This window comes from Lepidochelys olivacea, assembly GCF_965140295.1.
Source record: "Lepidochelys olivacea isolate rLepOli2 genome assembly, chromosome: 5".
Lineage (NCBI taxonomy): Eukaryota > Metazoa > Chordata > Testudines > Cheloniidae > Lepidochelys > Lepidochelys olivacea.
Window position 1 is genome coordinate 6,498,550 of NC_140415.1, and position 22,270 is coordinate 6,520,819.

At 45.5% G+C, this 22,270-nt stretch overlaps 1 protein-coding gene across 9 annotated transcripts in view; it reads right to left on the reverse strand.

Moving 5' to 3' along the window:
* The window catches only part of CELF4 (CUGBP Elav-like family member 4), an 892,259-nt gene that overhangs the window by 149,739 nt on the left and 720,250 nt on the right, over positions 1-22,270 (reverse strand). For 6 of the 9 annotated variants that reach the window (XR_014711730.1, XM_084628820.1, XM_084628814.1 and 3 more), the window contains exons 4-5: positions 21,731-21,859; positions 11,514-11,593 (exon numbers count right to left, since the gene is read on the reverse strand). Coding sequence is in view for 8 of the 9 variants with exons in the window: in XM_084628820.1 (XP_084484946.1) it covers positions 11,514-11,593; positions 21,731-21,859 (209 nt within the window). In the remaining variant the exon portion in view is untranslated. The remainder of the gene's footprint in view (positions 1-11,513; positions 11,594-21,730; positions 21,860-22,270) is intronic. The other 3 variants (XM_084628815.1, XM_084628818.1, XM_084628819.1) reach the window with 1 other exon arrangement.

Consider the following 22,270-nt stretch of genomic DNA (forward strand, 5'->3'; position numbering starts at 1 on the left):
ATCGGTGCCTAACTCCTGGAGACAGGTGGGGCTTAAGCCACACCTCCGTCTTCAGCATCTCCCATTGGCTAGCTTAGGTGGCTCCCATTCTTAGGCGCCTCACTCAAAGCTGTGAATTCCACGAGGCTACAAGGGGCTATGATGCTGAATTTTGACACACCTAAGTCCGTTTGTGGATTTAGCCCCAAGCTCTTTGGGACAGAATGTGTATTGCACAGTTCCCAGCCCACTGTTGGCATTCAACAAAGAATATGAAGTGCAAATGGTTCCCCTGAAACACTTGATGATGCCGATGATTTATTCATCTGGCACCAGCAGTCCACTAAGTCCTTTACTGACAGGGGTAAAGACAAGATGACAGCCCTGAAGAGCTTGCAATCCAGAGAGATGACATATGAACACAAGCACTGGAAGATGAGGAGGTGGAAGAGTGCCATTAAACTTGACTCTTAAGACTTCTTTCTAATCACCCTCACTGTGTTGTTAACCGTAATATTTTAGGCACTCAAGTGTCCTTGAGTTAACTCTTCTCTGCTGGGACTCGGGTGTGCTGCTGCTCTGACCATTTCTATTGATTGGCTTATTACAGCTGTGCACAATGCTCCTCTAAGTCAAATAATTTAATATGGAGATATAGCTATCTCATAGAACTGGAAGGGACCTTGAAAGGTCATCGAGTCCAGTCCCCTGCCTTCACAGCAGGACCAAATACTGTCTCTTATTGTTGCCCCAGATCCCTAAATGGCCCCCTCAAGGATTGAACTCACAACCCTGGGTTTAGCAGGCCAATGCTCAAACCTCCCTCCAAACCATGCTGTTGTCACTGCTACCCTTCCTCCCACCCATTTGTTTTACCTCCCTGCTATTTCTTGCCTTTTAGCTTGTAAGCTCAGGGGACAGGGGCTTTCTTTCACGGTGTCTACCCAGTGCCCAGCACAAAGAGACATCAGCTTAGCTGAGGCCTCTTGGGGCTACCCCAATACGAACAGTCAGGAGAAACCACTGGAGTCTAGTTGTGGAGAAGGAATCCGCTAGGGTGAATCCAACCCTGCTCCGACTGAAGTCATAACATCTCTTGGCATCTAAAGGAGCGGGCCACATCCCATGAGGCCGCAAGCACTTGGGACCCACACCTGCCAAACTTACTCAAGTGAGGAGCTCCATTGACTTCCCACAGATGAGTCTTCCTGGCATGAATGGAATATGGCAGGATTTGGGTTTGGGGCAAATGCTCCCCAACTTTTCAGAAAATGACACACCTGCCTTTAAAAAAATTAAAAACCAGGTAGCTGCCGGGAGCCAGCAATGGGAAGTGGATTGTGTGTGTGTGTGTGTGGGGGGGGGAAAGACAGACAAGGAAAGTTTCTCCTATGAAAGAAATGATCCAATTTGAAGTAAGTCCCTTATGGGAAAAGCTGTGACAGAGGCTGCTCTGTTCCTGTTAATTTTCACAGTGCAGCTGTCAGCGGGTCTGTAAATAGTACTCCATGAAGCCAGCACTTCCTATCCACACATCAACCGTTCAATTAACAGAAGAACAGAAGAAGGAAATAAAGTGCACCACAGCCTTCTATCACGGCTTTGATGTTTCCCAGCAATTTATGAAAGTGTACACAAACCTAATTACAAGCCCCACTGCTTCCCATTTACATGGAGCTTCTCAAGTTCAGAGCTGTTTATATCAAAATAATTGTTAAAAATACCTCAGCTGATGTATGGCTTTGTGGGGCCCTGCTCACCGCAGCCACCACACCCCTCCTCCTGGGGAGTTTCTGCCTACCCAGCTCTTTGGCACAATAAAAGCAGCTTCCCCACCGCCGTGCATGCGAGCTGCACAAGATACATCTTCATCAGGACCTCAGCAGCTTGTTTCCTCTCCTCCCCCTACTTGCCCATCTCCTCCCACTTTTCTTCCACCTCCCCTGTCGTCTTTCTCTGCATTTACCCCCATCCTGAACTTGGCTGAATGTTCCTCTGCTATGTTACGGTGGAACGACAACAGCTGTTTGTCCCCCTCTCCCCCGGCCACACTGTAATGGAACGGTCTCAGCCTATGCTTTGTAAAGCACTGTACAGGTTAGCTGCACTATAGGAATGTATAATAAAAAGACTCAATAGTAATAATACTGTATGTTGCAGGTTAGTATTTTTTTGTATCACTGCCCTCTGTTGGTTGGATGCAGAAGCACTCAGCTGTGTGACATCAGCCCCACCATGTAATGCAGCGTCTCCATGAGTTTACCTGGTAGGGACCTGTGCTTGCGAGTGGGGATCTGAATTTTAGCGCCACTCTCACCAGGACAATGCATGCATCCGATGAAGTGAGCTTAGCTCACGAAAGCTTATGCTCAAATAAATTGGTTAGTCTCTAAGGTACCACGAGTCCTCCTGTTCTTTTTGCAGATACAGACGAACCCGACTGCTACTCTGAAAACTCTCACCGGGAAGTGCCGGGTGGCTACTGACTGCAGGAGCACGACCACCAGGATGGCCCCAGCTGCAGCATGAATTTGTTACACTCATAAATATTTTAGTAACGCCAGTCCAGTGACCTATGTGATCCGATCCAGAGTTTTCGTCCCACCAGTCTAGTGAACTACAAAATCTGTTCCAGCCTGAAGAGAGAATTTCCATGTCAAGTGCAGGCAGCAAAACAGCTGCTTTTCTGGGCTATTAAATACAGGAAAAGCTAGGAAGACCTCAGCATCTTCAGGGTCATGGCTGGGGTAAAGAGCAACAGGACACATGGCTGATGGTGCTGAATCTACCCTTTTCCGGTTGTTTAAAAAACTCAGGTAAATAAAATCCATTGCAGAAGTCTCAACTGGCTGCCCAGCTAGTCATAAGCAACTGGGAATTTCTCATTGCCTTCATGGGAGAGTGGGGATATTGAGGAAGGATCTGTAGGAAGAATCATAGAATATCAGGGTTGGAAGGGACCTCAGACAGGGTGCTGACCAGAGCTGGTTGAAAACGGCTTTTATTTTCAGCAGAAAAAGATTGACTCTGTCAACACTGCCCCAAGCCCAAAAGTTTTCAAGAGGAAAACAATTCCATTGTCAGCTTTGCCAGGAAAAGCTAAATGCTTCTGTGGAGAGGAGACACTTTCCGCGAAGTGTAGCTGAAAAGCCATTTTTTTCTTTCCTTTTAAGCTCCTTGGGGCAGGGACTGTCTTTTTGTTCTGTCTTTGTACAGCACCTAGCGCAACAGGGCTGTGACTGGGGCTCCTAGTCACTACAGTTCTAATAGTATAGTAAAAAAAAAACAATTTTCTGTCAAAGAACTGTCGATGAAAAATTGTCAGCCAGCCGTAGTCGTGACTTTAGCGAGTAATTTGGGGAGGGCCCTCCACAGACAGGTAAAAGGATATCATAGAATCATAGAAGATCAGGGTTGGAAGAGACCTCAGGAGGTCTTCTAGTCCAACCCCCTGCTCAAAGCAGGACCAACACTAACTAAATGATTCTATGTTCTAGTTCAATCAACAGTTGGTGAAGGCCTGTGCTTTACAGGAGGTCTGACTAGATGATCATAATGGCCCCTTCTGGCCATATGGTCTATGACTCTATTAATAAAGAGGGAGGGGGCGCAGAAGAATTGTTAAAGTATAAGGAATGGGGGGCGATATGAGAAGATCTGTGGGCAGGTAAGTAGAGTATGGAAGAGTTTATGTAGGACTTTAAAGGTAATAACAAACAGCTTGAATTAGATAAGGTGGAGGCAGGGGGAAGCACTCAGAGAGGTGGGAGATGTGGTCAGAGCAACAAGCTAGGAAGATGATCGTCTCCATGGGGCTTTGAAAGGAGGTGAGAGGCTTGATGTGAGTGTTGGAGAGGAAGAGGCTGACAAAGGCGAGATGATGAAGTTCTGGCTGTGTGGACGGAGAGACAAGGCCTCCTCCTTCTATGCGTCTGGCGTGGACATTTTCTGGTTAAGCTATTGGGCTGCACTCAAGAGACCTCAGTTCAATTTCTGGCTCTGCCACAAACTAACTGTGTGACCTTGGGCATGTCACTTGCTCTCTGTACCTCAGCTCATTGCTCATAACATGGGAATCAGAATACTTCCCTACCTTACTATTCATTTCTGTGAGACATTAGAGGTGACAGAGGCCACGTAAGTACTTAGAAGACCCATCCTCTAGGGAGGAAACATCCTTATGAGCTAGGCTGGGAAGCAGGAGTAGGGCAGCATGTATCTCTAGTTTGCATTGTAGAAACACTTCCATACCACCCCCTCCTCACAGCTTATTTGGGGCTTGAGAGAAGGAGCAAGTGCTGTGAAGAGTTTAACGGACACTTCTCACTTCTCCAGGAAGTTTATGATGCTGGAGAAGCTCCCTGAAAAAGTCACAAAGTACATCTATGAAGAGATAAGCGTGCATCTGTGCCACCAAACACAACCCTTAACCTTTGCAGAAGTTTAAAGAATTCAAATAGCTTGTCTGAGGGAAATAAGTTTCATTTCTGGTTTGTGTGTGCACTTCCAGATTCCTGCTGGGAGTAGGGGACTGGTCCAATATTCGGGGAGGTCAGTGTAAGGACTTGGAACCTGATGAAGTAGTGCCGGAATACTAAGAGGGTGGCTTGATCGGGGAAAGAAGCCTTGGTAATCAATCATGAAACCCTCCCTTAGGAATATTTCCAGTTTGACCTTGCATCCCTGAGAAGCTCTGGTTGAACAAGTGAACATTTGGGTGCTTAACCATGGCAATCCCCTACACCTCTGGTGTTTATTCCATTATTAGAGCTGACAATAATAATAGGCCAAATCATGAAGTCTTAAATTTTTACCTTGATCAGGCAAAACTCCCACTGAAATCCAGGGGAGATGCGATTGGTCAGCACTTGTGAAGATCACACCTCTCTCTCCAGATCACAGGTCTCTATCCATAGCCCTTTAACTAGGATTAACTAGAGAGTCTGCTCACTTTCAAATAAACTCTAATTTTGCACTGGGTAGCACCAGCAGATTTTCAAAGGAAACTGAAGAAGGGAACAAGCAAGCACTAATAGGATGGGACAGAGGATGATCCATTGACTAGAGCATTAGCATAGGACTTGAGAGACCTACACTATGTCTACACTTAATTCTGAATAATGATGATTTGTTATTACCATAGGACGTAGGAGCCCCAGTTCAGGACCAGCGCCCCATTGCGCTAGGTGCTGTTCAGACATAGAACAAAAAGACAGACTCTGTCCCAAAGGGCTCACAATCTAACTATAAGACAAGAGAAAACAGATGGATACAGACAGACTGATGGGGGAGTACATGGAAACAATGCGACCACATTGGTCAGCATGAGAGACAGTGGTCTCTGCGCACCAATAGCCTAACCATTCTCAAGATTTTTGTAGGTATCCTGGCAAAGTGGGGGTTAGCTCAGTGGTTTGAGCATTGGCCTGCTAATCCCAGGGTTGTGAGTTCAATCCTTGAGGGGGGCCATTTAGGGATCTGGGGGAAAAATTGGGGCTTGGTCCTGCTTTGAGCAGGGGGTTGGACTAGATGACCTCCTGAGGTCCCTTCCAATCCTGATATTCTATGATTCAAAGGAGCATTCTGATGAGGCATATGGAGGAGGATAATGAGATCATTCTGTGCCTGTTGATGGGGAGCTCCTCCTAAGTGTATGGGGAAGCAGGGGAGAAAGCACAAAGATGCTTGTTTGACAATGTAACAAGTGGGTGATGGAGGCGGGCATCATTGGGTGATCTGAGGTGGGAATTGACATTTTGATAGTGAGAGATGATCAATAGGGTGGGGATAGTTCACAACACGCCTTGAAAGTGAAGACAAGTATCTTATTCTTGATGCAATAGAGAAGGGGGTGCGAGTGGAGTTATTCGGTGAGAGAGGGAACATGGTCAAAATGACAGGGTAGGACAGTGATCTTTGTAGCAGCATTCTGAATGGATGTGAGCAGGGCAAGATGGCATTTGTCAGAGAAAAGGATCTTGCTGTCATCGAGACGAGATTATGAGGGCCTGGATGAGCGTTTTAGCTGTGAAGAGGATGGATAAGGAAGTCCGTATCTTAGAGATGTTGTGGAGAAAGAATCTTCAAGATTTAGACACAGTCCGGAGGAGAGGAACTAGAGAGGCCCAAGTGGAAGATGCTGGGCAGGTAATGGGCCTGAATGACAGGCAGGATGCTGGTGTTGTCTGAGAAAGGAAGTAGTGGGACAGGAATGGGGGGAAATTCAAAAGCTCTGTTTTAGCCATGTTCAGCTTCAGCTGACACTAGACATCTACAAAGACACGTGAGAGAGTCAGGCTGACGTTTGAGTTCAGACAAAAGGAGACAGGTCTGGTGTAGAGAGGTGGATCAATGAGTAGTCAGCCTGGAGCTGGCAGCTGAATGTGTGTATGTGGAGAGAGAAGGTATAGAGGGAGAAGAGAAGGGGGCCAAGGATCGAGTCCTGTGGAACCCCCACAGAAAGCTGGAGGGAGGGGGATGAGGAGCCTCCTCTGAAGGTATGCTGAGGGAGCAAGCAGAGAGGTAGGAGGAGAACCAGGAAAGGACAGAGTGACAGAAGCCAGGGAACCCAGGCTAAATGGGGCCATATAAGTATCACAGACAGAGAAATGTGGATGAAACTGTTGGACTCATATAGAATGAAAGGATTTAGAGTCAGTAAAATACACTCAGCAAAAGATTGTGAGGTGCTTAGATACTATAGTAAAAGAGGCTGTAAAAGCACCATCAGTCAACAGCTGTGGATGAAACTGTTGACCCCATACAGAGGCAAAGGACTTACGGGCAGTAATTCCCTGAATCAGCTGCTTTGGAACAAAGAATGGCCCTTTTGTACCACCATTGCCTGCACTGTTACTGGTCTCTCTAAGGGAGAAAAAAATTCTTGCAGAGGTACAGAGCGTGTGATGAATGGCAGCTAGGCTTCTATCCAAGGAAAGGGTTAAAAAAAAAAAACTTCCACAAAAGAAAGTTGCCTTTTGAAACTATTAGGCAGCATATGTTGTGTGAACAGGAAGTCACAGCGGAGCAATAATCCTGGCAGCTGTGGAGAAACAGGAGCCTGCTGCAAGAATGAACAATTCGAGACCTGACAAGAATGATGATGGATGCCCCGTTGGTCGTACGCGAGGACGAGGCAAGAGCCATTTAAACTGACTGAACCACAGGGACAACTTTGAGTTGGCATTGCAGCCAGACAAGCTGGCCTAGCTCTAACGGCAACAGGAATGGGAGGAAGTGCGAGGAAAGAGAGAAGTGCTGTTCCTCTCCTTCCAAAGTATGGGGCCCTAGATCCTGGACCTGATTCACCAAGGTACATCATCAACTCCCAGCCAGTGAACAGGCCCATTGACTTTGATTTAAACATACACTTAAGTACCTTCCTGAACTGGTTCTAAAAGACAAAGGGACGGGTGTGACCCTAAGCATCCCTTTATGCCAACTGGCAAAGGACATACTCAATACACTGTTGTCAGAGTATCTAGCCATATAGTGTCCTGTAAAGTATCATATAAAAACTGGCAACACAATGGTCATGAATCTCATCACATGGTGTATGTAAAGAGTTATGTATACGTGTGGGAATATGTTCCTAAAATAAGTTTTGGAGGCAGTGGGCACACAAGTCTGCCTTAAGAACATAAGAATGGCCATACTGGGTCAGACCAAAGGTCCATTCAGCCCAGTATCCTGTCTACCGACAGTGGTCAGTACCAGGTGCCCCAGAGGGAGTGAACCTGACAGGTAATGATCCAGTGATCTCTCTCCTGCCATCCATCTCCACCCTCTGACAAACAGAGGCTAGGGACACCATTCCTTACCCATCCTGGCTAATAGCCATTAATGGACTTAACCTCCATGAATTTATCCAGTTCTCTTTTAAACCCTGTTATAGTCCCAGCCTTCACAACCTCCTCAGGCACGGAGTTCCACTCCTTAGAAAAAGGAGTGTTGTTTTTCCTCTTTGCCTGGTCTCACAGCAAACTTAGCAAGGTGAGGCCAGAGTACATTTATATCTAAGGTAAACAAAGTGATTAAGCCAACCAGAGAAGTTAAATTGATCAGAGGAGGAGGGAGACAGCATTGCACCTGCACAAGCAGCAGGGAAGAAAAAGCCTTTTCTGGAGGTACACTTCAAAGGTTCATTGGACTATAAAAAGAAGGAGAGAGAACCCCCTAGAAACCCCTTAGATATCCACTTAGGAAACAAAGGGGACAGCACCCTCTGATTCTGTGAATGTTGGATCTTCCTGCCAGGAAGGGCTGGAGATGCAGTAAATGAGAAAGCTGTTTAGGCAAAGACATACCTTGCTAGAATTAAGTTTTAGGCACTAGAAAGTGTGCTCTGTTTTGTTGGTAACTATTTTCTTTTCTGTGATCTTGCTTGATATCACTTAAATCTCTATTCTTATGAATAACCTATTCTTAGTTTGACTATAAACCATCTCAGTGCCGTTACAGTGAAACAAAGAGGGAGTCCTTAGCTAACCAAGCAGGCTGGGGTGTGTACTTTCTCTGTGGAGCCAGTGAACTCAGTAATTTCTGTGAGTGTCCAGTGAGGAACTGAACACAGTGGAGAGACATCTCTGGGGAACTCAGGAACTGGGATTCACTGTTGGTTACCTGCCCAGCAAGGTTAAGATGGGCAGAGTCTCGAGGAGTTTGCTGGTGAGGCAGATAGACTGGTGTGGCAAGGAGCTGATGCACTGTCTAAGCCCCAGCAAAGCTCTCCCTTGCTGAGGCAGAGGGGTAACACAGGGGCTTATGGTTCTGGGTATCCTGAACAGAAAGTCACAACCACACCTGCAGCCATTACGCAGCTGATTAGTTTTACTGGCACTGCTCTCACAAAAAACCAGGCCCAAGGCCCTAGCCGTTTGGATCATTAATGACTATTTTGCACCTTTGGTAAGAGCAGGGGCGATAATTCTGTGGCGCTGGTCAAATTGCAGTCTGGTCATTTGGAAATGTATAGTTCCTTGCTTCCTACCTCAAAAGAAAGATTCCGAGAAAAACACAGGACACAACAAGAAAACTCAGATGAGCTGTCTCCATGGAATCTATGCTCACTAACACCAGCTGGGGATCTGGTCTTTGATCCATAACGTTCTCCCAGGAGTGCTTTCTGCTGAACCTTTGCTCTCTGTTCACCTTCCCCCATGGTCCGCTTTCCTTTCTCATTGTGTTACCCGTCTCATTCCGACTAAGCTTAGTGGGGTGAAATCCTGCTTCCACTGAAATCAATGGCAAAACTCCCATGGATTTCAAGGGGGCCAGGATTGAACCCCTGATATTCTTATTTGCTTGAAAAAACACCTTATCCTCGCCCCCCCCCCCCAAGATGCCACACAAATAATAAATGCTAATTTTTCCTCCACTTTCAAGAGGTTGCAGTATACTTCTCCACTTCCTGTCCAATTTTTTCAGTGTAGTGTTGCTGTGTGCTGTTAAACAGCTGCCACGTTCTACCCCTGAGATGGCTGTATTATCAGTCTCCCTATGGCCCAATCCTGAAAGATGCCGAGTGTCCTTCAGCTCCATTGAAATGGATGGGTGCTGAGGCTACTTGTGGGATTTATAAAGCACTCTGGAGTCCTTGTGGATGCAAGGCACTATACAGAGTAAAGCTAATGGTATGATGCCTTCTAAGAAGCCACAGGTTTGGTTATTGAAGGATATTTCAGGCACAAGTAGTTAACAGAAACAGCAATAACCATTTGGTCTAAGTGAGCAGGAAAAACGACTGAGGCAATGGTCCAAATTCTGCACTGACCTTCAACCTGAGAAACTCAGCTGATTTCACTGGGGTGGCAGAGGAGAAATTCAGTGCAAATTCTGACCCTAATGCACAAGAGATAGATTTGAGTGATGAGGGATGGTGAGGAAAAAGGAAGATGGCAGGATAACAGCTGGATTGGTGGTGAGCTATATTTTGTGCACAGCTCAGCTACAAGACAACATGCTCATATTACCCTTACTTCACCCTCCTCCTCTCCTCCAACCCCCACCTGTGGTTCCCCCCGTCTACTTCTTGCATCTTGTCTTTAACAAAGATTGTAAGTCCCTTGGGGGCTGCCTCTTTGCTACATGTCTGTACAATTCCGAGCCCAGTGAGGCCCTGATCCCTGACTGCGGTCTGGGAGCGCTACCTTGAGAGATTCATAGATTTTAAGGCCAGAAGGGGCCATTATGATCAACTAGTCTGAGCCTTCTGCAGAACACAGGTCAGAGAATTTCATCCAGTGGTTCTTTCATCAAGCCCATAACTTCTGGTTGAGCTACAGCTGGTCTTTTAGAAAAGACGGCCAATCTTGACTTAAAGACTTCAAATGATGGAGAATCCACCATGTCCCTGGGCAAGTTGTTCCAATGATTAATTACCCTCATTGTTAAAAATGTGCACTTAATTTCTTTTCTGAAGTTGTTGAGCTTCAGCCTCCAGCTATCAGATCTTGTTCTGCCTTTGTCTACTACACGAAAGAGCTCTCTACTATCTAAAATCTTCTCTCCTCATAGATACTTGTAGACCATGATCCAGCAACTTCGTAACATTCTCTTGGATAAACAAAAGAGACTGAGCTTTTTAAGACTCTCATTCTAAGGCAGGTTTTCTAGACCTCAAATCATTCTTGTCACTCTTTCCTGAACCCTTTCCAATTTGTCAATATATATTTTTTATCCTTGCAGTATTTATCCTACTGGTAATTAGTAATAAAAGTCACAAACCAATAATCATAAAGCAAAAAATGTTAGGACAGATTGTCTCTCCCTAAGGTTTCTAAATTGTGCTTTCTCCTCTGTGTAAGGCAGATGAGTGTGTGTGTGTGTGTGTGTGAGTGTGTGAGAGAGAGAGAGAGAGCAAAATAAGCCTACCATGTTTTCCCCAAATATCAGGCTGGAACCTCAACCCTGTTGGGCGTTTGTCCAAATGGAGTGATCTGAGGTTGATGGCCAGGAAGACTCTTTAAATATCTTCACAACTCTTAATTCTAAGTTGTAGAGATGAGGATAAGAACCGAATTTTGCACTTTTTTGTGGTTGCACACAGGTGCAAATCAGAGTTCAGCTTGGCTCTAAATTCTGCTTCCGTCATATTTGTGTGCTTTTCTCTGCTGAACACCAAAAAGGTTCCTCATTGTTCCCATATAGACCGTTATTCCTTGGCAAAGAAAAAGCATTTAGACACTGGCAACAAGCCTGAATCATCCCTGTGCAACCAGTGGGGTTACCCCAGGGATAAATCTGGCCCAGCTGGTACAACATGTGTGATCGTGTGTCTTTGCAGACAATCAAAACTCTATCATTATCAGTCACGGGACACTGCGCCTCTTGAGCTCACATGTATGTGAAATGATATCAGTGCCACCCTGGCCTTTTAATGGAGTAGCTAAACAAACCCGAGGCCCCCCTGAAGAAGATTCAGAAAGCACCAATAAATCATCAGCCCTTCCTCCCCTCACCCCTTCATCAGGCCTCTGGGCCGCATGGGCAGAACAGATCCCCGAGGCGTTCTCCTCCATTAGCCTGCTACTCACCGGCATTGTCTGGCTGCCATGCAAGGCGTTGATGGCTGCTTGGGCCTCTGCATGCGAGGAGTATTTCACAAATGCACACCCTGCAAGAGGAGGGAGAGGAAAGAGAAGGGGTTTTAAAACCAGAGATCCGAAGGCAGCAGGCGTCTAACATGGGCAACTGCAACCAGCCACATGAAAGGGATTTACTCTATTGAAAACCCACGTGTCTCTCCTATCTACATAAATTATTTGCTATTTGCAGAGTGCCACAGATGGGCATCACCCATTACAGTCCACAAGTGCTCATCTCTGCCCCAAAGAGCTTGCTGTGATGACACAAGAGGTGAGAACAGGAAATTGCATTTATGGGATGGGCACCACCTTGGCCAAGGCCATCTATAGAACCTTGGACTTCCAGCGCTAAATAGCAAATGTCACGACAACTTGAGCTGGAGCGCCATGCCTTGGAGCTGTGGGCATCAACAGAGTCACATCCTCTGTGCGTCAGCCACGGCGAGGACACACAATGCACACAGATCTGGGGATTACATTTAGGTGTTCAGAGGTGATTTCTCTTAGCCTCTTCTAGCCAGGTTTGGGGGCTGAGTGGTGAAGTTGTATGTAGGCACTTCAGGTATTAGCGTGAAGAGCACCATATCGTAACTTTACCCAGGAGTAAGCCCTGTGTCAGGGGCAGGGAGTCTCACATCATCAGTATGGAGAAGGTATTACTATAACTATTTTAATTGACACAGAAGAAGATAAGAGACTTTCACATAAGCAGTGGCCAAGGTGAGAAAACCCCCAGAAGTCCCGGCTTTCAGCCCTTTCTCATACTATCTGGCTATCCTCCCACGCGTACCCCTGAGGATTACAAAAGAGGCTATTGAAAGCATGGGAGTTAAAAACATTGGGTTTTTTTGGGAAAACAAGCCCAACCCTAAAATGTAATTGGGAACCTGTAAATTTCCCCCCCCCACAACACTCAGACTGCCTCTCGGGGGAAGTGTAGCAATTGCAGTTGTAGACGGATCAAATTTATAAGGGGCTAAGAGAAGACCATCATGAGAAAGTGAGATAGATAAACTTCAGCTGGAAACAATAAGGATCGATTATCACATAATCGCAGACCTGCATTCCCGGATGCCTGAGATACTTCACCTTCCTTTTCACTAATCAGAGATAATCCAAAATCAGGGTGTTTAAGTATTTGCAGAGATTCTTTTACACTTTCTGCTTCTAAAAGGAGGATGATTAGCAAGTATACAAAAGCTTTCCGGGTCCAGTAGCCCAGAATTTTGGCTGCAGCTATCAAACTGTGTTCCTTTGTTTCTTGGAGTGAAATCCACCCTCTCTGCACAAAGCCTCAATTAGTGGGAGCTATGCAAGAGTTGGAATTTACTCTGTTCAACCCACAGGGTGTCAACACAACCCCTCTGCCGCTGTCATTCCCTGTTGGGTTTTGAGATTAACTGAAATTCTTGCTCTGGACAAAGGACCAATGGTATTTAGACACCTAAAATGCAGCTAGATACCTAGTGGGATTTTCAAAAGACACCTATGCACCTACCTCCCACTGAAATAAATAAGGATTAGGCACTGAAGGCGCTTTTGAAGTTTGCTGCCGGCAAACTCAGGTGCCCAAATGTCTAAAAAGGTACCTGATTTTTAGCTGATTGCTTCCTGAAAAATCAAGGTCCCCCTCAAAGGTGTTGAGATCCTCTGCAAGTCCCTCAAACCGTGGCCCCCAATACCCTTCAACACGGGAAAATGTCGGGCCATCTACTCAGCAGGGGCTACACTGATTTAATCCAGCTGAGGATCTGGTTCCTCGTGTCTAAGCACTATAAGAAACCACATAGAATAGAATAGAAAAACAGCCCAAAGTACACTATAGGCATCATCATATGGGTGACAGCCGCAGCAGCTTGCCCACGGGCATCATCACTGGAGATCTCTGCTGGGACAGCTCACCCTGATATGCTAGTGGGGAAGAAATGGAACAACAAACAGGAGTTTTTTGGGGGGAATATTGTGTGCTCTTTGCCAAATGGGGTGAAATATGCAGTGTGCAAAACCTGCAACATCGCAATAGACATTATATGTGGTGGTGTTTAAAAACATAACATCAAAATAAATAAGCTGATTAAATGCAGAAAAATGGAAAGGAGAAAAAGGCCCAACATATTGATTATTTGTCTTCCTGTAGCACCTAGAGAGTCCAAAGATCAGGACCAATGAGATGATTGCTAGACACCGTACTAACACCTAGGAAGACTCACTCCCTCCCCTGAAGGGGTGCACTCTAAACAGAGAAGACAAGAAAAAGGTGGGAGAAAGGAAATATCATCAACTGCATTTATAAATATCGTTTACAGATGGGACCCTGAGGCCCAGAGAAATTAAGGGTCACGCTCAAGGTCACACAAAAAAACAATGATAAACTGAAGCCAGATCTCCTGAGTCTGAGCCAAATGCCTTAATTCCAAACTCATCCTTCCACTCTTAGGTCTTGTCTGTTGCCCACAAAGCACAGTATGCAGCAAGCGGGGGTGTAAATCTCTAGCACACTAGCTCACTGCAGAGAACTGTCCATGTGGATCCTGCTATTGCACATTAAGAGTTCACCGTGCAGTTTGATGGTCTGTTGTGAGGCCTTGTCTGGGCGAGGCTAGAAGGCAAGTTGGCACATTTTAGCTCACCTGTGCTAACGAAAAGTCTAGTGTGATCAGGGCAGCGTATTCTTTGACATGTGCTGAGCTGGTTGAAATGAAGCCCTGGCTCCCTTGATGTCCTTGATCTGCTAACACGTGTTAAAACTACAGCTGCCTTGTCTAACCTTTTTCCCTAGGATAGACATGGCTGAAATCCTACTCTAGACAAGGTCTTAGAAGAAGAAAACACCATGAGAATGACTGTGTCCTGAAATAACTAGTTCTTCCAGGGAGATGTATCACACTGGCCTCTGGCAGGTGGAGTAGCAGCTTACCTGGAGTTCCTGCTAGCTCTTCCCCACATCTAACTGTCTCATGAGATAAGATAGCTACCCTGTGCTTCCCTGTTGGCTGGCTGTTCTGTGTGTGTAAATCAGGGGCCTCACAGCTTCCGTAAATAGCACCAGCAAATGGAAACTGGTAATATTAACTCTGTCAAGGCTCAGTATTGATCCCAAATAGCTTCTGAAAAGCAAAGGCTGAGACTTCTGCTCACTCGCGCTAATAATTAAACTGGTTAGCAATATGGAGCTGCCACTCAAGTTCAAGTTGTAAAAAAAAGAGAGAGAGAGCAGGAGAGAATAAGTCTCTAGGGCTGTGTCCTCCTTGGAACCAGCTGCTGACAGATCTCAGTGATTATTGCCTTTATTATTACCGAGGTTTGATTCCTTTGTGGTTATCTTTTATGCCTGACAGCTTTGGGTGAGTGCAGAGGGGCACTTGAATTTCCTGCTTTCCCTTATCCCAACTGGTTTTTCCAATTAATGGAGTGTCTAACCTCATAAGATCCGTGGGGTGGAGCCCCTCCAAGTTAGCTCAGTCTATCCCCTTCCAGTCTGGCTGGCTTTTCCTCCCCAGTTTATATAATACAGTTAGTTGAAAAATATATTTAAAGAAAAATGGGGAAAATTGGTCCCATTTTTCCCCTATTGAAATTCAAAACTGTGATGACCTTTTTCATTGAGATTTGAAATTTTTCAGCTGGCATGAGAACAGGTCATATACCAGGGCTGAATTTGTCCACAAATATTTATGTGAAAAAGGACACCCAAACTTTCTGTTTTGGTCAAAACTTTGATGAAAAACTGAAATTCAGAAAATGTTGACCAGCTGTATTCGTCAGCCACCCGTCAGAACGGATAAATGGGATTGTCAGCACGTCACTGCCTTTTCCTTCGGCGTCTCCAAGCATGCAGTGGCTGAGGTGATTTTTCAGCTTTCTCCACCTAAACTAACCAACTCTATTCACTAAAGCAATAGACAAGAAAGCATTCATTTCCTTTCCATCAGCAAAACAAACCATGCACTGAAGAAAAGTACTGTCATTCTTGGGAGACCAGGGTTCAATCCCCTGCTCTGCCCAGACTCCCTGTGTGACCTTGGGCATATCACTTAGCTCCTTTCTGCTTCAGTTCCTCATCTGTAAAATGCGGGTGACAGCACTACCCTGCCTCACAAGGGTGTTATGATGCAGAGACATTGGGCTGAGTCCAGTCCCCTGTTATCACAGGAAACTACTACATGCCCTACTGTATATTCTCGTAGGCTGCATCTGTCCCAGATTTCAATAGCTCCACCAGTGGGGCTTCTAGTACTTTCTTCAGAGGTCTTTCCTCATTGACCTTATTGCCAGGAAGTGTTTTCCTGAATTCCAAAAGAAATGTCCTGGTTTTTTTTATTTCATCCCCAAGTTCTTCAACTAACTCACCCTAAAAAGTTCTCCCTGCATACAGACTGTCAGTTTTGATTTAACTGGGAATTGGTCCTGCTTTGAGCAGGGGGTTGGACTAGATGACCTTCTGGGGTCCCTTCCAACCCTGATATTCTATGATTCTATGATTCTATGATTCAACTACAGCGGGTCAAAAAATGGAAACAAAAATTTCAACATGGAGAATTTCACAGAATTTTAAGCCAATGTATTTCAAACTTGTGAAAATTTCCAACCAGTTCTGCTGTTTGGCATTCTTTGGATATTTGTCACCAGCGATCACCGTGTGCAATTAACTTTGCAGACACCAGCCATACCGCGTCGCATGGCTACTTGGACATCATCAGGAGGGAAAGAACTTAGAAGGAACCTTCCACTCCGCAACCACAGGTTCCCAATGTCTGAGCTAATGGGAAATTATTTCAGCTGTATTGGTGATCTGTGCTTTGTGGGCATCCAGCCACAAGAGAATGACATAATCACATATTAATGATTAGTTCTGACATTTCATGAGACATTAAAACCCTGTGGAACTTTCTCATGAAGGGGCCATCTATCAGAAGACAGTGCAGTGCTGCCAACCCAACATGTTCAAAAAACTCATGAATCGGCCCTAAAAATTCTGAAGACTTGCTTAAATCATAGTATTTAAAAATAATAAATGTGCGGTTCTTTTTGCTTTCTGGGTTTTGACCATCTAGATTACAGCTGGGTCTTGTTTCCAGCCTTTCCCCGCAACTGTGAGAACCAGAAACCTACTTGTTTTTTAGAAAGTGAAAGCTGAGATCCTGACGACTCCAGGAGCCAGGACTTTATGGGAAGCACCCAACTTTCCAAGACTCAAGTTATGAGAGCTGGCAACACTCTCAGATATATCAGATATATATTTACTCTGTCTTCCCCCTCACAACCCCCTACTCCAATTCTATGACCTTATACGATTAAAATATTGGAATGCCACTGTGGTTAAGGGCAGAAAAGCTATGTATGAGAGAATCAGCCTGTCTTCCTGCTGTTCTTATTATCCCAAGTGAGTTTTCAGAACTAGGAATTGGGAGCAACTGAGAGAAAGGGTGAGAACGTTCTTGTTTCTTCCTCAAATGAAGTGATTCACTTCATACACACAGAAAAAGGCTAGAAGAAAAGGGTTCTTGGCTTCTTTTTTCATTAGGACCTTGGGGAGTCTGGTGCCTCTTGTTCTTGTTCTTGCCAATGTGCTTAAGCAAGTGCTTAAAGTTATCCGTGGGCCAGATTTTTTAAAGGTATTTAGGTGCCCAACTCTCATTGATTTCAATAGGAGTTAGGCCCCTAAACACCTTTAGAAATCTGGCCTCATACATTTAAGTGCATTCCTGGTTCGGGATGGCTTTCTAAACAGGAGCTGAAAATGCTGGGGGCTCTTGGCCATCTGACTGGTGTTTGGCAAACTCTGAGAAGTAAATTAGTGGGTCTCAGGTTAATTCTAATGGACAAACATGGCTGGACTGAACAATCTCTAACCCCTAGAGACTGGCCCTCTCTGGGAAGATATTGGCAGAATGGCAGGGAGGTGGGTATGTAGTGGGGGAGATTAGTGTTCTGTCAATCCAGCCCCATTCACAGCACTACACTCATTTAATTTGCTTTACAGCGCTGGTGCAACAGCAGGATCAGACAGAACAGTAGGAGGAGCTACAAGGACAGAGGGAGACCAAGGAAATACTTTATTGAACAACAACACAAAATTAATCCATGGAACTCACTGCCATAGCATGCTGTGATGGCAGAAAGTATAACTGAGTTCCAAAAAAGAACTAGGTAAATCCATGGAGGATAGATCCATCAATGTCTATTAGCCAAGCTGGGAAGGGATGCAAAACCATGCTTGGGGTGACCTCAAACCTCAATCTACCAGAAGCCAGGAGGGGAAGATGGGGTGGATCTCTCCGCTATTGCCCTGTTCTGTACATTCCCCTGGAAGCTCTGGGAGACAGGACACTGGGCTAGATGGACCATTAGTCTGACTCATGGCAGCTGTTATGTTCTTAAGTCCCAGTCGTTCAGGAGATGAAGCTGTAATTTACAGGCAAACCTGTCCAGCTCACAATGGGTCTGCAAAAGGGCTGGAAAAAATACATCAAGACACAGGCTGGCATTTGTGTGTGTCTTCTTCTCTAGCCACCATCAGGCTAATACTTCCATAATGAGTAACGGGGTCGGGGGAGCAGTGATGCATCACATGGGACTGTGAAAAAGCAGAAAAGTGAGCCCTATGGCATCAGAGCCAGATTCAATAGCCATTCAGATCAGTGGATAGAATCCCATTAATTTCAACGTGAATTGGATCAGACCCTCAAAAAGTAAGGTTTCAGAGTAACAGCCGTGTTAGTCTGTATTCGCAAAAAGAAAAGGAGTACTTGTGGCACCTTAGAGACGAACCAATTTATTTGAGCATAAGCTTTCATGAGCTACAGCTCACTTCATCAGATGTGATGAAGTAAGTGGCTTGGAGGGAATCGTGGCTGGGAGAAAGCTGAGATCCTCTGGTGTGGAACAACACTCCCATTCTGCCATGATTGCTACCTCCCTGCACAGTGTTAGCATCCAATTTCTGCTCTTGGTGTTCGACTTTCCCAGACATTCACTCTCAGAGCAGAGAGTATATCGGATGGCACCCTCCCTTTCCCCCGTCTGTTTCCTACCACAGTGACAAGCTGTGGCCTGTCTGAAGATGAAGAATCTTTGCTGGCTGAGAGTGACTTTCCAGGCATATTAGGGTCTTTCTCAAATATGTCACTGTGGTTAGGATCCTCCGTCTTCGTGTTGCAGAAATATGCCCGTCGATGTTGTCACATGTCAAAATAGCTGGTGACATATGAACTGCAACAGCAGGGCTGGTGTCTTCTTCACCCACGCCAGCACATTTGATGAACTATTTATTACATGCCGATCAATATTTAATGGATGCATTTCGTTGTCAAGAGAGGAGGGCTTCCTCTTTAAATTGAAGATACTTTTCTAGGAAATGGCTGGAAGAATGACCCTGATATTAGATGGAAAATTCTTGTTCAAATGCTGATGCTGGAGAAAAGGCTTCAAGGACAGAACACCCGCAGCTGCATGCGGCCAGGTGGTAAGTACTGTCTCAAAAGGGCCAACAACTGGCTAGTCAATCCAATGAGACCAATTTTTGCATTTTAAGTATTTGCCTTTGAAACCTGATAGAAGAGCTTTTAAATTGGGGATGGCAAATACCGACGAGTGCAATGGGCGCACACTCAAAAATGTATGTGCATTTGTTACCCTGCAGTTTGTGCAAGCTAGTGGGTATATGCACATGCAAAATGGCCCTTTTGTGTGTATTTACCTCTCTTACAAGTGCAGATTCCTATTTGTATGCAATTGGGGGTCTTTGCGTTGTACACACACATTATGCCTTGCTGCGAAAGTTAGGTCCATGTGATTATCCACTCCATTCTTCTGGGGAAAAATGCAAGATCATTTCCTTTGTTCTATACATTCTTCACCACTTTGCTAACGCCAGCTTTAAGTGATGGGGCTTCTACCATTTCCAGTTAGGAAAAGCACAGTATGGGGAGTTGAGAAATCTGGGTTCTCAGTTCAGCTGCATCATTCTGCCTCCTTGGACACTGCTGGCTTCCCTGATTTTAGACTCTGCTAATGGTGGAGTAAATTCTATTTTTAAATGTCCAAAAATCAAATAAGAAAATAAGTTCAGAAGTTGATCTCCATACTCAGAAGTCAGAATGCTTATTGGAATCTGCAATACTGGTCTGCATATTACAGCTAGTTGAAACATTTGGCTTTTTGATCATAGAAAATTTTTATTTTGGTCAAAGTTACCTGGCTTTTCTCAGGGGGTGAGGGGCACAAAAAGCACCCTTCCCGCAATTTTTTGGGTAAAAGATTTTGGGTTTTGAAACTGAGTCACTGTCTCCAGATTGCCTCTTTGTGGCCAAGGGTGGCTTTGCCTCAGTTTCCCTCCGAGGTTCCTGGAACTAATCCACAAAGGCTTTCCCCTAGCTAATGACACCCCTGCTTGGGGCTGGTCTAATAACAAACAAGTTGAAACAAGCCTCAAAATCCCACAGTAAAGTCCATGAACCCACAACACAACAATTCATTCACAGCTCTTGCTCTTCTTCAGGCCCAGTCTACCCTTCATCAAGCTGCCAATCCCAGACGTTTCTAGCTGGAGTCCTTCCCTGCTCTCCAAGCAGCCACTCACAGGCTTTCCTACCTGGAGTCCTTCCTTTCCCTTGAATTGTCTTCTCTATCATTCAGAGAGACCAGCAGATAAACCCCTTTGGCTGCTCTGCTCTTTTGACTCTTAGCCTTCCCCAACTCTCTCTGGCTCAGAGACCAGCAGGTGCACACCTTCTGCTGCATGCCTGGTCCTGGCGATCTCAGGGTCTCCTGCAGGAGACTTGCTGCTCTCTGCAACCCTCAGCAACCTTCTCCAGACCTTTGCTGACCTTTCTCTCTCCCTCTCCCAGGCCTTTGCTTTATTTATCCAGGAAGCCTGATGGAATCACATGGCCCATCTTTCTATTCCCCACCCGCGGAGAGGAGTTTTAATCGTCTCACAGGTGAGGCTGAGACCCATTTCCCATTAAAGGTCCAGCCACCCAGCGACACCCCCAAATTTAACATTTTAATCAAACCTCTTTTGTGAAAATTGACGTCTTTTCAATTTTTGTTTTCTTTGGAAATTTAGGGGAAAAGAACCATTTTAAAACCATGTTTTTCATGAAAAATAATGGGGATCTTTTGACCAGCTCTACTGAACATACTACAAGAACTGCCTTCCTTCTGATATTTCATTACTTTTGCTTATGCTCCCAATGGAAATGGTCAAACTCCCATTGACTTCATTGGGTGCTGCAGCAAACCCTAAAACACTATTTCTGTAGTATTGGCATGAATATTGATAGCCTGGAGTGGCTACAGTGAGAATTAACATGATAACGAAGAGGAACTTTTGTGTTGGAGGTGAGAGAGAAGAGAAAGGGGCCCTGGGTTCCATTCTTGGCTCTGCCGCTAGGCAGCTGTGTGAGCTTAGAGAGGCCTTTTCTCTCTACGGGCCTCTTTTTTTCCCCTCCCACTCTTTGTCTTGTCTATTTTACTATTAGCTCTACGGGACAGAGACTGTCTCTTATGGTTCGTACATCACCCAGAATAATGGGGCCCAATATGGATTGGGGCCTGTAATACACATAATAAAATCATCTGGGACTTGGGAAGAGCTAGTGGTTGAAGATGGCAAGTGGAACACTTGGTTGTGTTAAGAGAACGAATGAGCACGTTTCACCTGAAGGCACACAAACGCAGACAAAGGAAAACGTGGCTCTGGATTGCTTCAGGGCAGATTATGAAAGCAAATTTTACAGGACATGGGTGGGCACATTTTCAGAAGTAAGTACTGTACTTAGGTGGTGCTCACAAAACACGCACTTACAAGGTGGGCAGTGATGCATGCAAGCTGGTATGCATGCAAAGAAGTGTACGCACATAATCATTTGTGGGCATGTACTTTGTGCATGCAACTGGTTCTTTGTGCTCAGGCACACATATCCTGCAGAGACCGGGCCAAACTCAGCTGGTGTACTTGGACTTCAATGGGCCTTGGCCCATTTACAGCAGCAAAGAGTTTGGCCCACTCCTTGGGGACCTTAATTTGAAAGTTTGGCCCTAATCAATCCAAGAGGCGAGATTCATCTAGCCACTGAGTCACCCTCGTCTACTGGATGCTGTTGTTCAGAGGTTGGTGCTGGCTGCAGGGGCCATGCACCGTGTAGCATGAGCCGTCTTACCTTTGCTGTTGCCATCGGGTCCCCGGAGGATTGTGCACTCCTCAATGTTCCCGAACGCCTCGAATAGCCTGCGCACATCGTCTTCTGACTGCTGCTTGTTGAGCATGCCCACAAAGAGTTTTCTGTCTTCTGGAACAAAATAAAGAGATGCTTACCATATTTCAGGAGGAGTGCGAAAGCCAATGTGACTCCACACAACATGCAAAAGAAAGAGGTGGGAGGGAGACGTGGCCCTCCCCCATCCAAGGCAAACAGTTTCAGAAGTGGCTATGGATTTTGGATGCCAAGCTGGAAACGCCTTAAAGGGGCCTGGTTTTTAGAAAGTGCCGAGCGTCATGTTGAGCACTAGAAAACCGAGGCACCTAAAACCAGTTAGTCACCTCTGAAAATTGATGCCCCAAGCCTCGTGAGTCAGTTCTCTCTACTCAGTCTTTCCAGCCGAGTTCCCAGAAATAAAACACTGGGATTTTCCAGACTGCCATTCAAAGGGAATGCATACAAGGATGGCATTTAGAACCAACCTTCAATTAGGAAGTGCCC